Below are 16,379 nucleotides of genomic sequence, written 5' to 3'. Positions count from 1 at the left end.
GCCCAGTGAAAATGTGTCCTCTTTAGCACTATTTCTAGTAAAATATTGCTATAATACCAGAGAACTGCTAAATTGGACATGTCAGAAGTCTCTGACTCGCTCACCTAAATAAAAGGTGTCTGTATAAAACTGGGGCGAGTGTTAAACACTACCACAGCAACCCCTCCAATTAGCCTTTTCCTCATCAAAAGACCCTAAATACGGGGAGCCGACCCATAGGTCACACCTAGCTACCCTGTTGAAGGAGTCTGTGACATCATACTTATCGATAGCATTGAAGCTTGGTGCACAGCAAGGGGAGGGGGAAAAAGGGGGGGGGATTTCACTGGGCGACACGGCTTCCTTTTCTGGGCTCAGCCGTGTCGCTCCGTGAAATTGTACCAGAGAAACACCAAGCTACACCCCTCTGAAATGAAATACAATATTAAATTGAACTCAGAAGGGTTAAAGAAATAAAAAAATAGTCTAGAATTGGAAAAATACAATTTATTATTTACAAAATATACCATATAGCAATAACATGTGGCAACAAAACACGCACATAATAAAATAATTACTAATAATTTGTATAAACATAACACTATACCCCAATCCTAACAACTAAAACATTTGCTGAGGTAGGTAAAATGTTAATGAGGCTGGCATAATGGAAAAGATTCATATGACACAAGGACGGTGCTATATTGATGTAGTAGCAGGAGTCACTGGTCTCCCTACAGCTATTGCATGATATTTAAGATCCCCCAAAGACTTAAGGTAATGCTTTTTGAAAACCAAGGGTGACTTCCAACCAGTATACTTCTTCAGATCATCGAAGTTCATATATTTGAAGAAATTTACAGAAGTTGCTATAGCCCGAATGTCATGCACCCTGGGAAATGACCCTGGGCTGGCTTTCTTGATAAAATACAAAATCTGCTGCCTAATGCCCTTTAGAGATAGTGTACCACCATCTTTTCTAATGAAAAGGGGGCCCTCGGAATAGGTAGATGTCCTAGATAAATAGTCCTTAAGAGTTTTAACAGGACATAAAGATGGATCCTGCGGAAGCGGAACAATCTTCCATGGAGACCACCTCATCAAGGGGTCTTCATTCTTAGCCAGAAATTCTTTATTTGGCGAAAGCAACACGTCCCCCGAGGAAAGGAACTCAATATGCGCTTCATCTCTAGATAAAGATGACAGCTCCGATATCCTGGCACCTGAAGCCAGACTCAATAAAAACAGTGACTTACGCAAAATGGTTTGGTAATCACATTTGAAGTTGTCTGTTTCCGAGGCTAACCTGAGAACATCGTTAAGAAACCATGACACTGACGACGGTCTGTGAATGGGCCGCAGGCGTGCACATGCCCTTGGGATAGAGGTGAAATAAGACTCTGTTAGATTGATACCGAACCCGAGAAGAAAAATCTTTTTCAGAGCCGACTTAGTGGTTGTTATTGTTGCAGCTGCCAAGCCTTGTTCAAACAAAGACCTGAAGGAGGTTATAGCCACATTCATTGCCATTACTTTGATATTTGATTCCCTGAGGAATGAAGACAATTTCTTAACTGCTGAATCATACTGGCGAAGCGTAGATTCTCTCTTATCTGACTCTAAGAACAAAATGTTCTATGGATCAATGTCCCCTACTCTTTTACCTGCAAACTTCATGAAATCCATAAAGTTAGGGTTTTGTGAAGACCTGAGGAATCGAACACAGTCCTCGTTTGAACTTGTTGCGACAGCCTCAAGTCCGGGAGAGGGTGAGGACGAAGACCTAGTTCCAGGAGAAGGGGAAACCAATTGCTCTTGGGCCAGTGAGGAGCTATGAGAGCCACCTGACCTGTGAAAAATCTCAACTTGTGCAGCACCTTCAGAAGGTTCACTGGAGGGAATAAATAAATCTACGTCCACTGGTTCCAATCTATACTCAATGCGTCCATAGCGTATGCTAGAGGGTCCAGATTTGGGGCTACGTAACAAGGCAGCTTGTGGTTTGCCTCTGTAGCAAACAGATCTACTTCCAGACCTGGTACTCTTTTGCAAACCCTCTTGAAGGATTCTTGGTCCAGTGATCATTCTGACTCCAGAGGGACTGATCGAGACAGTGCGTCTGCCACTACATTGTGGACTCCCGCCAGATGGGTAGCCGACAGATGCCAGGTGTTCTTGGCTGCTAGAGAAAAAATTGCTACCATCACGTGGTTCACATGGCTTGACTTTGAACCACCCGTTTATACAGTGTACCACTACCGCACTGTCGAGAACCAACCTGATATGACTCTTCTTTGGAGGACGAAGCTTTTTTAAAGTCAGAAACACTGCCATAGCTTTCAGAATGTTGATGTGAAGCTTTTGGAACTGAGGAGACCAAGTTCCCTGAACCTTCTCGTGCTGTGAATAACCTTCCCAACCTGTCAGTGATGCGTCCGTATGCACCACAAGGGACGGGGGAGGAAACTGCAATGGTAACTCTTTGGCTAGGGTTGCGGCCTTTGTCCATGGGCGCAGACGTTTTCTGAGAATCGGAGGTATCCGGGCGAACTTGTCCCGACACTTGGCATTTGCCTTTGAACGCCAAACTCGATTGATGTCCTTGAGCTTGGCTTTCAACAGAACGTCCGTGACCGAGGCAAACTGGAGCAAGCCTAGGATCCTCTCCTGATTCCTTCTCGAAGTCTTTTTGCATTTTAAGAATTGTCTTGTTGCCTTGGCAATCTCCTTCCTCTTCCCTGCTGGAATGGAAAGAGTGTGTGAATCCAGGTCCCAATGAAGTCCTAGCCACTGGAACTTGGACTCCGGAGTCAACCGGGACTTGGTCCTGTTGATCTTGAACCCTATATATTCCAGGAAAGACATGACCTTGTCCGTGGCTTTCATACACTTGTCTTGGTCCATCTCCCAGATTAGCCAGTCGTCTAGGTACGCCACCACCAATATACCCTGAGACCTTAGCTCCTGCACCACTGCCTCCGCCAGTTTCGTGAAAACCCTTGGTGCTATATTTAGCCCAAAGGGCATTACCTTGAAGGAGTAGGCTTCTTTCCCTAGTTTGAAGTCGAGGAATGGTCGGAAGTGCCGAGCTATCAGGACATGATAATAGGCGTCTGTAAGATCTATAGAGGTGGTGACGGCCCCACGGGGAAGTAAGGTCCGCACCTGAGAGATGGTCAGCATTTTGAACTTGTCGCAACGAATGTACAAGTTTAAACGGGACAAGTCTAAGATCACCCTTCTTTTGTCGGTCCCTTTCTTTGGGATGCTGAATAGACGACCCTGAAATTTCAAGTTTTTTGTCCTGGAGACTGCTCCCTTCTGGAGAAGGTCCCTGGAGTAATCCATCAACTCTTGCGTTGGTTCCTGATAGAAGGTGATGGGTGGAGGAGGACCTTTGATCCAACTCCAGCCTAGGCCTCTGGATACTATGCTTTTCACCCAACTGCTGAACCCCCAACGATGACGAAAGAGGTACAGCCTGCCTCCTACCTGAGAAACTTCATTGAGATGATGAGGGTCGGGATCCTCTTCCTGACCTCGCACCTCTAGCTCGCCCTTGGGCTCTGGCTCCTCCACGCTGACGAAAGGATCCTCTAGCCCTGCCACCCCTAGCAACCCTGGTAAAGGGGTGAAATGCCCAACTCTCATAGACCGGGTTAAAAGCGGGCGACACTGAATACCGAGGGGAAACCTGTTGGTTAGTCGATGGCGAAAGGAAGACAAATTGATGCTGTTGATGAGGCTGAGCCTTAGAAGTCGAAGGCTGGGATACTTGTTGAACTGGAACAGCTTGTAGCACAGGATGCTGTTGCGGAACTTGAAAGGTTGGAACTTCCTTTGCCTCTTTTTCTCTAGCCCCTTCAAATGGAGGGGAGAAGACCTGATTTCCTTTGAAAAGGGGAATTCCCCAAAACGCAAATCTGATGCTTTGGTTAAGACGTGATGCCTCGCTCTGAACCTTGTTTACTGCCGAAGCTGGGAAGAGATCTGCACCCCAGATTGAGGAAGCCAGAAGCTTGGGTTCGTGCCTGATCATAGCCTCAGATAGAACATACTTCCTGCAATTTCTCCTAGCAAACCGCCAAGTCGTACAAGTCACATTGCATGCCCAAAAGTAACGACTTTGCAATGACCTTAAGCAGCGGCTCCTGAGCGTAATCCCGAGCCGCCGTCTCTGTCATCACTAGGGAGTTAAGAGACCTTGCGAGACGTGTCTTAGCATCAAATTCGGCTTGGATCAGTGCATCTGACAGCTTAGGAAGGCGCTCACTAAACAAAGTGATTGCACAATCTGGCTTCAGCTTGCCTACCGAGAATGTAGCCGGCAAATCCTCCCACAAATCCTCCCTACCTGGGAGTAGCAATGATGTGGGATCTGTCTCCTTAAGCTGGGGCATGTGCTCTTCCCGAGTCACTGCCTGGAGGGTAAGTTCAGCTACCTTTGATGTAAAAGGTAAAGGGTTTTTTTTTTTTTTTTTTGGGTTCCTGTCATGAAACAAGTTGTAATCATTGTGAAAGGGCTTTTAAATGCTGTTACTCTAGTATTTGAGCAGTTCCACTCTTCTAGGCTCCGTATCCATGTTTGCTGAGCCTGATCTCTAGATAGGATAACAGTCTCCTTGGGGACCTTATCCTCTCTAACTAGAGCTGCCTCCGTAAGCCTAACATAACCTATAAATGGAGGCTGTAACCCTTCGGGGAAGAACTCGAAATCCTCGAGTCTACGTGTGCCACAACCTTCTATAGTTAACATCCCGTTGACAAACGGAGCGAAGTTCGCCACCCTCCAAGGATTACCAGGGTGGAACGGAGGGAGCGTGGACCCGTCAGGCATGCTCTGAGCTTGCACCAAGCTACTAGAAGGTGCCGGAACTGCCGACTCCTGTCTGAGACATGCAATCAGGGAGTTCTGTGCACCTAACCTCTTAAACACCTCTTCAAACCTTGCTGCAACTGAGCTGACTAAGCTACCAAGGCTACTGACCTGATGTAGAATATTCGTATTGAACTGGTCTTGGGCAACTAAAGGAGAATCCTCCTGCCCCTCCTGCAGTACCTTATGAGGTATCCGATCCCTAGACGTTGAAGGAATGGGACTTGTGGGGCAATAGGAAGAATTCCCTCCATGAGACCTTGGATTTGAAGGTTTAGAGAAAGACTTCATCCTAGGTTTAATATGTGTATGAACCTCTGGTGCCTGCCCAGGCCTTGGCTTTGTCTCTGATCTGCCTTTAAGCAAGGTTTTACCTGAAGGTTTTTTCTTTAATTTAGGAATCACAGAGAAGGAATGCGACCTGGTAGGGGGCAACCCTCCTGTGAAACCCATGAAGGAATTGGAAGTAGAGGGAGAGGAGGAATCAGAGTCACTCGAGGAAAGACCCCGGTGACCAACTAAGCTAGCCTCATTAACACTGTTACCTGTACCCATATCTAGTGTAACGGGCAAATCCTCAACCACTTAAGTGAGACTCCTTCCAAGCCAAGGTCCGGCAATTCTGCCTCTTGCTGTTCCATAACTGAGTCTTGGATTGATTTGATAATCGGTGCTGCTACTTTTGGGTCAACGTAACCGGCAGATTTCCCGGCTGGGAAGATCAAAGTCGCCATATCTTGGGACAGAATATACGGCTTAGCCTTCCCTACGTTCCGTCCAAACCCTCCAACCCAGATCTTGAGGGTGGAGAGTGCAGCCTCCTTAATAGACTGCTCAGCCTGTAATGCAAGGAATGTGTCAATACTGTAAGTTCCTTGAACATTATGCTTATAATTGTTGATTAATCAATGTAATTTAATTTAAAGAAGTTTTTATTGTTCATTTATTTTATTTTATTTCATTTTATTTATTTATTTATTTTTTTTGTAAATAACAAGTAGTGTAATATAATTTCATCACAATATACATAGAACAAGCAGTGCGGTAACTTACCGAAGAGGTAGCCTGTTGTACCAAGTCGTAGCAGGCAAAGCAGTTTTCGTGATGCCAGACCACGGAATCAGTAAGCAACACTGCGCAACGGGGCGTGGCCCCGGCAAACGTCATGGCCGCACGGATCTTGCAGAGCAGCACTACAGCCGGCAACCAGACACTGAGTGGCCTGTAAGCGCAATAATATATAAGAACAATTGCACAAACTTATTAGGATAATTATGATAAAAATATTATATGCCGGAGCATTCCGGACTGAAACATATATAAAAAATATATATATATTCATATATTTACGTCCCGGGGACTGTGTAAGAAATAAAACAACCCGGAGCTGTATGACCCGGGGTGGGGGGTACACGGAGTAACCCGGGACGGCCACATGAACTCGAAAGTTCCGTGGCAAAAGAAAATAAAAATAATGATAAAAATAATGAAAACTAAAATAGCAAATATAATATCTCCGCCTACGGAAGAGTAACTCCCGTAAACATAACCCTCAACGACTACCGGAGAAGCCGGAATCTAAACCCGCCTTATGCGGAGAGGGAATGTTTTAGGCGGGTGGATGTAAGCTCCAGGAGCTGAAAGAAGCAGAGCGCAACAAATCCATGGAAGCCGAGGCTGAATACGCAGTGCGACCATCAACTCCGGAGGCGGTCGGCTAAGAAGCGACACCCACCAACCTGAGGTCCTGGAGGACCCTGTACACCCCCCCCTCCGCTGATGGGAACGGCCATCAGCGACAACCAGGGCGAGAGGAGCACCCAACTACTGGGGGCCCCACGTGAGGGGGAGGGAGGGAGGGCTGATGGGGAGACGATCACGTGACCAGCGAATCCTCGTGAATAAAGGATCACGAGGAAAACGCAGGCATAGCCTATATAGGCTAGCTGACCGAACATCCAACATATACATAGACAAAATAAATCAATTACTTAAAGCTAAAAGAAAATCATGCTTTAACACGGGGGGCGATAATGAAAAATAAAATGTCGTAAAAAATAGAAAACGCAATGAAGGCCACTCGATCACGGTGGGGCAAAATGGAAAAACTACTTGGCCTATGACAAAACGAAAAGAAACGGCAAGCTGACGAAAAGAAAAAAGGGGAAAATTCTTGAATGAAATATACCAAATTTAAAAATAAATAAAAGGGGCGGGGGGACGGTGGATATACAGCGAAGCACGTAACAAAGGAAACGTGTGCGAACGCAGACCCCCGTGAAAACATGGAAATAATAAAAATAACAAAACATAAATGAAAACAAGATCGACAAAACAACTGCTACCCAAGACATAAATAAAAATATATACTGAAATATCACAAGCTACGAGTATAAATAGTATTATTAAATTGACAAAATATCAAACAAGTTACGAGTAGGAAGGAAACCCACTCGAAACTGGTACAAAACAAGGGAACGACGTAATGGCGACTCGCCGCCCTGCTACGAGACGCCTAACAAAACCCTAAATAAAGGCAAAACGAAAGGCAAAATCACTCCCTAAATATTGAAAAAGGGCGAACCAGTACTTAACTTGGGTGAAGAGGCAGATTGACGATCCATAACGATAAAAAATAAAGAAATCAATGAAAAGGAACAGATAGCTTAATACAAGCGTTCAAACGCTGGGAGGCTATCGATAAGAATGACGTCACAGACTCCTTCAACAGGGTAGCTAGGTGTGACCTATGGGTCGGCTCCCCGTATTTAGGGTCTTTTGATGAGGAAAAGGCTAATTGGAGGGGTTGCTGTGGTAGTGTTTAACACTCGCCCCAGTTTTATACCGACACCTTTTATTTAGGTGAGCGAGTCAGAGACTTCTGACATGTCCAATTTAGCAGTTCTCTGGTATTATAGCAATATTTTACTAGAAATAGTGCTAAAGAGGACACATTTCACGGAGCAACACGGCTGAGCCCAGAAAACATGTGTTATGGTAAGTAAAATTTGTCACTTGCTTTTTTTTTATTACTTACGTAACAAGTAATAGGCATGGTATATACACTTTGGTTTTTAAAAATTCTTCTTTGTATTTACTAAACAGTTCCATTATCACTTGAAAGTTTTTTGTTTGATAATGAAATTTCTAATAACTTATATATCATAGTGGGATATTAAAGCTTGGGATGACTGCATTGTAAGTGGGCAGGTAGATGGGGTGGAAGCTACAACAGCACTGTAGTTGGCAGAGAGGGGTCTTAGATCAGTAGAGTATGAACCCATATCTATTGTACTTATGCATGTTCAAGAGGTGCTGTTTTACCTATGATACCAACTTGGTCATAAAACTTCTTTAGGCAAAGAAATAATGCAAACAGTTTGTACGTTATAACTATTACCAGCAAAATGTCTAGGGTTTTAATTGTTGTTCATAAAACAGCTATCAAAAACTATCTTAAAACTGTATGATAATATACTTTACTGAGATTTGAAGATGGTTAGATTACAGCTGTTTTCTTACATGTGCGCAAGCTAAGTAGTACAATACATAAAACTTTCATGCAGTAGAGTACTCATGTGTATTTGTTGTGAAGTAATGGATAAATAAAAAATTTGTGTAGACTATTCAGCTATAGATACTGTGTATTTGCATTCATATTTCAAAAATAACACTGTAAAGGATTTAGTGTATATAAGTAAAGTCCAAGTTTGCCGTATCCTGCGTGATTACTATTACGCTACATACAACGGTGTAGTTTTACTGTAAAGTACTTGCACTTTATGTTGGAACTGTCAAGTGTAGGCACAGGTAATGTTATCCAAGTGAGATGTCTGCAATTCAGGTGAGTTTGCTGAAGAGGGCTAAAGGCCTGACATTGGATCAATAAACAGTACTGTTTTGTAGGTCCCACACTCTGGTGGAGCTACTAGATGACATGATTGCAACATTTATTTGGATTAAATAGGATAGCATTATTCAGTTGAAGATTGATGATTGTGTTCCTTGTGTTAACTGTGGAGACAACTATGTTGAAGCAATCCACACCTTATCCATATTTTAATCTAAAGTAGTATGGAATGATCTTGCCAAGCTGAGGATTTTGGAAAACATTACATATGCATTTGGTGTTAGCTTATACTTTGCCTTGAACTTAAGGTCCTGTTACCTGTACAGTAATATGCTCTTGGGGCATTTTTTGGTAATACTGTAAACCTTTTTGTATTGAAATTGTTGATTAAAGGGAATAGTGTGAATACTCAATAATAGGATAAAAGATGTAGTCCTTTCCGAAATATTTATCTAATATTTTTTGCTTATTCACTTTTAATGAAGATTTGTTTGCATATGATACTTCATTTTTTAATTTCTACCTGTAGTAGCATAATATGTTGAACTTCTGCACTAAGGGTCTTGCGCCAAAGACCTGGAAAAAGTAAATTGTGTAGTACCAGTAAATGTTATGGGAACTACGGGATATCTTCTAATGAGGTATAATTTTTACAAATTGGAAATAATTGGCTAATTCCTATGTATTTTCTCTTTCCTTTGATCAGTAATATGTACCTTAAAAAAATTCCTTTTGCACTGGGTCTCTTTGTTGCTGTTATGTTTCTTTTTGGAATAACTTTATTCTACTAATCCTTTATAAGCAGAAGGGTCTTGTTTGTTGAATAGTATGTTATGTGCATTTTTGAAACTCGTGGCATTACAGTATACGCAGTAGATAATGCCAATGTCAAGTAACTTTTGTTGACCAAAAATTGGTGCTTTGATTTCAGAGTAACATTCAACTGGAACTTGAAGACAAATTGAATTCGACCATCCACTCCATGAAAATGGAGAGAGATGAGCTTGAACTCAAGAAAGATCAAGAAATATCAGCACTGAAGCGTTACTCTGAAAAGCTACAGCGAGAAAGAGATGATTCAACTTTGCGTTTTGAAGAGGAGAAACACCGCTCAATGATGCTGGGTAAGTTTTGTAGTTGATACTGTTAGTTTTATAAAGTATGCTTAAAGCGTTTTACTTAAAAAGATTTTTTCTTAGCCTTAGGTTTATTTATATTTGTGTTTGTGATCATATTGGCATTTGCTTGCATTATAGGTAAAGGTTATTTTTTGCATGATTAAAATTTCTTGAGAGAAGTATGAACATCAGTGAAAGCAAATCAGAACTTAAGGTGACAGAAAAGGATGTTAAGAAAAATACAGTATACTGTCAGGGAAGTGGCCATATGGTTGTGGTAAGAAGGGTATGGTAATAAACTCGCCTCTCTACACCAGATGTAACCGGTGGTGTCACATGAGTTGCTCAGTATCAGGAAAGCAAATTGGGAATAGTAGTGGTATATGGACAGGCCTTAGTAGAAGGCAATATTCTGTTATTGTGAGGACACAAGGGACAACTTTTGAAAGTTCATGTATCCAGCTACCTGTCTCTGTATAGTGGTGAAAGGTTTTGGGTCAAAGTTTTGTTAAAAATTTATATCAGTTATGGTATTAGTTTGTATTGCATTTTGAATCAGGCATTGAGAGGGCAGTGTAAAAACAAAAAGAAAATAAGAGGAGCTGAAATCTGGGTGAAATGGAAAGCTGTAAATAGAGTGCCTGCTGTATGAAAATATCTTATTTTTGTAATAGAAAGTGCAGACTTATGATGAGTATATACGGTAGTGTACTATCCTTTGCTGTGGGAGTGAGAGCACTGATGAAGAAAATGGAATAGATTTTGAAAACATGGAGTTTTAACATGATAAGATTCATGGTCAGAGAGGGATGGGTGAGTTGCAGGGAGATGTTAGTCTAGCAGCTGGAAAGTAATCCTCAAAGACTGAGATGGTTTGGACTTGTAATGAGAAGGGATGAGGAGCACTAAGTCAGAAAAACAGTAGAAATGTAAGTATTCAAACAAATATTTAGAAAGGAAATTGTTTCATTCAGATAGAAAGGGCAACCTCTAAAAGGGAAAAGCTGATGTAATGACATTTATGGTGATGACTTTCAGGTGTAAAATAAGTGTCATGATTCTTTCACACGAAGTACTAATTAATGATTATTTCTCACTATGTTATTATAGCTCAGCAAGAAATATCAAGTCTGGAGGAAAAAGTTGCTGCATTGCAGAGGGATTTGTCTTCATATGAAACCCAACTGGAACAGCTTCGACGGGATGGCACCTCCAAGGCTGAAGCTGGCAGGGCTAATGAAGGAGCATTACATAACAAAATTACTCAGCTAAAAGAAGATTTACATAACAGCAGGTGGAGAAATGTGATATTTTGCTGTCCAGAAGCTCTTAAAACTACTATTATTGTTTAAATTCTCTGTAACTGTGAGAAGAGAGCATCTTTTCATCAAATCAACTTTCTAGACTTCAGTTATTTTTCATGTTTCATTTTTACTGATTATGAATGTGATATAAGAGCACTTTGTTTAGTGTTAGGTCTACAGTTTATATAGCACTGATATTGCACCATCAGAAGTTGGTTTTGCAATTTTATTGTATACCATATTCATTTACATTGTCAGTTGAGCTTTTTAAAAATTGCAAATATCAACAATGATTTTAGTAAATAACGATTAAGCAACAAAGAAGTAAACAGCATTGTCACAGTCTAGCTTTGAAATCGTGATTGAAATGCAGTTCATATTATTAAAAAGATTAGAATGACAATTTCATTATGCATCATCAAGGCTTTTCATTTGATATATGTTGATTGCATGCCTTGGCCTGCATGATATGATGTTGGTAGATCATAGATGGCATGGGGCTGTCTGCATTTTATTCTATCTCCAAGTTGTTTTATTATATTTCATTGGTTATATTTTTTATAAAAATGCAGTAGAGAATTTATAACTCAAATCTCTCCATCAGCCAACACTTTGAAAAGCAGCTAAAGGATGAAAAAGACACGTATGAGCGTAGAATACGAGAGCTCCAAGCACGAATAGACGAAGCTCGCAGGGACCACGAAGTAGAAATTACATCCTTGAAGACTGACTTGAGATTAGCCAGAGAAGATGCGAATCGGCTCCAGCAGGACCTGGAAGATGCTGAAGGGAAGCTTAAAGAAGGTAAAGATTAAGTATTTAGGAATTATTTATATATCATGAGACTTGACAGCTGTATAGTTGAAAATTCATCCATAAAGATCTACAGATATCAGGGCTCTATTCAAATTATAGATCTACATTTGTTTCACCACAGACCCATTACTTATTATTAGCTCATATTGGCAGTATTCAATTATCCAAGACATTCCAACCCTTTCTTATTCTCATTGTGTTGATGGTATGCCATTGATACTGGGAAGGGCTGGAGGTCTTCTTAAAAACTTTGTCTTTGATGATGCCCATAGAAGAATTGGTGAGGAGGATTCCTGACGGGAGCCCATTGCCACTCTGTTGATCTGGCAATAAAGATCTTTTCTGTAACAAAAAAAAACCAATTGCTTGTTTTTCAGTGAAGGTAAATTTGTATCTTGGTTTTCTTTCTTTATCAGCGGAAGATACAAGGGTTGCTCTTAAGAAAGAACTCAATCGAGCAAATGAGGAAATGAGGTCTGCAGAAGAAAGGAGATCTAATGACTTACAGGCTCTGATCAGGAAGGTTGATGTCGAGAAAAAGGACTTGCAAAAGCGACTTGATGAGAAGGAATCCAAACTGAGTGGTATGTATAAATTGCATTCCATGCTATGTACTGCCATCATTTAAAACGATAAAAATATACAGAAAATACAAGATTAAGGTAGAATAAATAGACTTTTTCAAACACTTGTGACTATTTACAAGTTACACTTCAGAGGAGTGAATGAGGTTTAAACTACAGTTATATAAAACCAGCAGTGATTCATTTTCTTTTATTTAATCATTGAGGATAACAGATTTCTTTTGATTTTTCAGGTTTAAAGAAAGTATTCCTTTAAGGATTTCAGATATGAATCTAATATTCAATTTTTATCTTAATCTAGTACAGCTTTAGCATGAAATATATCACTGTACTGTATTTTATGTCATTTCAGCAGGTCATAATCCCTTTCTTGTAAAATCCATTTCATTATGACTGAAAGGGGAATGTTTATATCTTTTGTGATTGTTCCATTGTTTCCTTTTAATTTTGAGCTATTCAGATGCTTTTCAGGGAGTAGTTTATGTACCTCTGTGGTATTTGTTTCTCATTCATTTCCCAATTTAATGAGTAGATTATACTTCAGTGCTGTGTACTATTATAGTATACGTACTTAGATCTGTTGACTATTATAGTATTCGTACTTAGATCATTGGAATATTTTGATCCGAATTAATTTTGCGTGAAACTTTTCATGTTTGTAATTTTATTTATCTTTCCATTACTATAGCTTTAGAGGTCTCTGAAGCAAAGCATGCCGACTTGATAACGCGTATGACAGCTCAGTTGCGTGATTTGAATACTGTTAAGCAAGATGCACGAAGAGAAATAAGTGAGCTCAAAAAGAAGCAACAGGTGAGTCAGAATATAAAAGTAGCAGATAAAATGACACGGATAGCATGCACATTTATGGTCAAGTATTGGAGTACTGTAGAATGGTAATTGTTTGAGAGAGTTTTTATCACAATCATTTGTCAGACCAAAAGGCACATTCTCACATTGCTTTTAATTTTAAAATTTATCAGCAGTAACAGTCGCTGCTAGTGACAGTCTGACTGACTTTAAATGATAGAATTATTGTAAGTTTTTATGGACAAAATCTAGATGTCTTTGTGATATAAAGTCTTTATTCTTAATTTGACCTCATTATTTTTTTTATTGGATTTTGGAATTTTATCCATTTATAAATCTTGTAGTTATGAAGGGGAGAATGGTAAAAATGCAAAAGTGGGATTATGAAAAACTGTCTTTATGAAAGAAAATCTGTTTTATAGAAATTATTTGTAGATGATGAGTTTTAAGCAGGTGAATGGAAAGGTTAAAATTGTCCATATTTTTTTTATTCTTTTTATCAGGATTGAAGTAAGCTACCCATGGTGAAAGAGTTGATTGATGGAGTAGTTGAAAACTCTGATCCATTATCCATGGAGATTTTTTTATAGAATTTAATGCTTATATTTTCATTCCCTGTAGCTCTCGGAGACTGAAGCTGTGGGTCGTAGTCAGGAGTTGGAAAATCTAAGACTTCGATTGTCATCAGAAGAAGACCGTCACAATGAGTGCAGAAAGGAAGCTAACAAACTAAAAACTAAGGTAAAACATCTATATAGTATTCAATTGATCATTATTTTTGTATGTATGTTTTGTGAAAGTATTGTCTGTAATGCTCATTTGTGAATTAGAAATACTACAGATATGAGATAAATTCATAAAAATTTGCCATTATTTTTTACCTCGTCATATATAAAGGTCGTCTTATACACAGAAATATACAGTAATTGCAATAATTGTGCTTAATTCATTAATGCATTCCTGAGAGTATCGAAGATTTCCTTGTCAACTCATGTTGATTTTACTGATCTGTTATTATCACATATGGTCTATAATTGGCTAAAATGACATTGAGCATGACATGAGATGAAATAAAGATTCAGCTGAATCTTTACTGAATGGCCAAGTAGAAAACACTTATTTGGATATTTTTGTATATTCCATTATTCTTTTACCTGCCCCATTTACTTTATACAAATTAATGTTTTGATAAAGTTGTCAGATGTTACTGACAAGTCCACACTGGAAAATGAAATGTGAATGCTATGTAGCACTGATGCATCTTCAACTTTGATTTCAGGTTGGAGAGTATGAACGAGAAAGAGACAATCTCCAGACAGAGTTAGCGCTTTTAGAACGGAGGTTGACAGAACTTGAAGATCATCACGCAGCAAAAGAGCAAGAACTTGCCACCAGGTAATAATTGTAGTAATAGGGAAATCCAGCTGAATTACTTCACTCTGTAATTATTGGAAAGTATTTTTGTAAATTGGAACTTTGAAATCAAAGAGCTTTGTGGTATTTTATCAGACTATCCATATTAGGTTTTGTACTCTGACTTAAGTGCAGTATTTAAGAAAAGAATATTGCTGAAAAGTTTTCATCGCATCTTTTGATGATGCTATGAGATGGATGAAAAAGGGGACTTGATTTAAGAATTACATTGTCTGCTCTTTTTTACTCTGTTTTTCATTGTTTGACAATAAAACCAGTTAAGATTGTAGTTCTGTCAATAATATCAGAAGTCATTAATGTTTACTACTTTGAAACTGTAACCAACATCTAAGTAATATTTTGAGTAGAAAAAAAAGAGGGCCTTTATCCAAGTATCCTAATAATTGTACAAGTTAAGACATGCCAAATAAATTGCATGAAAAAGTAAGCCATATCTTTAACAAATAATTTTTCATTTTTAATTTTACCATTTGAGAGAAGCTTGTAGTATATGTAGAGATAGCTAAGTACTTCATAAGTCAATTTTACAATTATTTTACTCTTGCTTTTAAGATAGTTTTGGAAGGTTTGTTTTTAAGAAGCCATATTGAGCATTGCTTACATCAACATTTGATCTCTTTGTATTTTTCAGCCTTGAAGAATCCAGAGCAAATGAACGAAAACTCAATGATGAAAAGAAGAACCTTGAGAACTATCTAAACAATGCCAATCAACAAATCAGTGACCTAAAGGTAACTTATAAGTTTAATTAATATAGAAATATAATGTTGTGTATATTGAATGCACATTTACATAATTGTTTAGTACAGGCAGTCCCCGGGTTACGATGGGCTTGGCTTACGATGTTCCGAGGTGAAGGCACTTTTCAGTTATATTCATCAGAAATTATTTCCAGGGTTACGATGCCTACAACACTCATCTGGCAGAAGAAATATGACTCCAAAAATGCAAAAAATCAATATTTGAAGGTTTTCTTGATGAAAAATGCAATTTGAATGCAGTATACATAGTTTTCAATGCACCAAATCATTAAAAGTAACTTTGTTCATGCAACTTACCTGTCAGATATATATATAGCTGATAATTTCCGACACCGACAGAATTTAAAACTTACGACACACGTAGTGGGAGTCAGGTGGTTAGTACCCATTCCCGCCGCTGGGAGGCGGGTATCAGGAACCATTCCCATTTTCTATTCATAATTTTTCTGTCGCCGGTGTTGTGAACATCTGTTTACAGCACCTCCGTCTGGATTTGGAAACTTTTTGCTACTTGAGTATCCCTTTTGGTTCTTTTTTGGATTAATTGATTGGATCGGTGGCTAGGCACACGTTATTAGTGGATTGATTTGAATTTGGTTTGGACTTTTCTTGGATAATATGTCAGGGTCTAGTACAGCTAGCGCTAGGTTCTGCTCTAGAACTGATTGTAGAGGTAGGCTACTGAAAGCTTCAGTAGACCCACATACGGTTTGTAAGAGTTGCAGGGAGCATGAATGTGTGTATGAAAGCCGTTGCAAGGAGTGCGAAAGACTAACAGATTCTGAGTGGAAGGCGTATGATACCTATCTTAGGAAACTTGAGAAGGATAGGTTAAGGAGGTCTTCCT

The 16,379-nt window shown here is 39.5% G+C and overlaps 1 protein-coding gene across 6 annotated transcripts in view; it reads left to right on the top strand.

Moving 5' to 3' along the window:
- The window catches only part of LOC135216328 (rootletin-like), a 413,187-nt gene that overhangs the window by 329,075 nt on the left and 67,733 nt on the right, over positions 1-16,379 (top strand). For all 6 annotated transcript variants that reach the window (XR_010314855.1, XM_064251513.1, XM_064251512.1 and 3 more), the window contains 8 exons: positions 9,637-9,829; positions 10,934-11,117; positions 11,732-11,931; positions 12,360-12,527; positions 13,216-13,340; positions 13,959-14,078; positions 14,617-14,732; positions 15,403-15,502. Coding sequence is in view for 5 of the 6 variants with exons in the window: in XM_064251513.1 (XP_064107583.1) it covers positions 9,637-9,829; positions 10,934-11,117; positions 11,732-11,931; positions 12,360-12,527; positions 13,216-13,340; positions 13,959-14,078; positions 14,617-14,732; positions 15,403-15,502 (1,206 nt within the window). In the remaining variant the exon portion in view is untranslated. The remainder of the gene's footprint in view (positions 1-9,636; positions 9,830-10,933; positions 11,118-11,731; positions 11,932-12,359; positions 12,528-13,215; positions 13,341-13,958; positions 14,079-14,616; positions 14,733-15,402; positions 15,503-16,379) is intronic.

The sequence above is a fragment of the Macrobrachium nipponense genome, chromosome 6, assembly GCF_015104395.2.
Source record: "Macrobrachium nipponense isolate FS-2020 chromosome 6, ASM1510439v2, whole genome shotgun sequence".
NCBI classification, from domain to species: Eukaryota; Metazoa; Arthropoda; class Malacostraca; order Decapoda; family Palaemonidae; genus Macrobrachium; species Macrobrachium nipponense.
The sequence above is the reverse complement of the archived record's forward strand: the minus strand, read 5'-3'. Positions and strand labels throughout refer to the sequence as shown.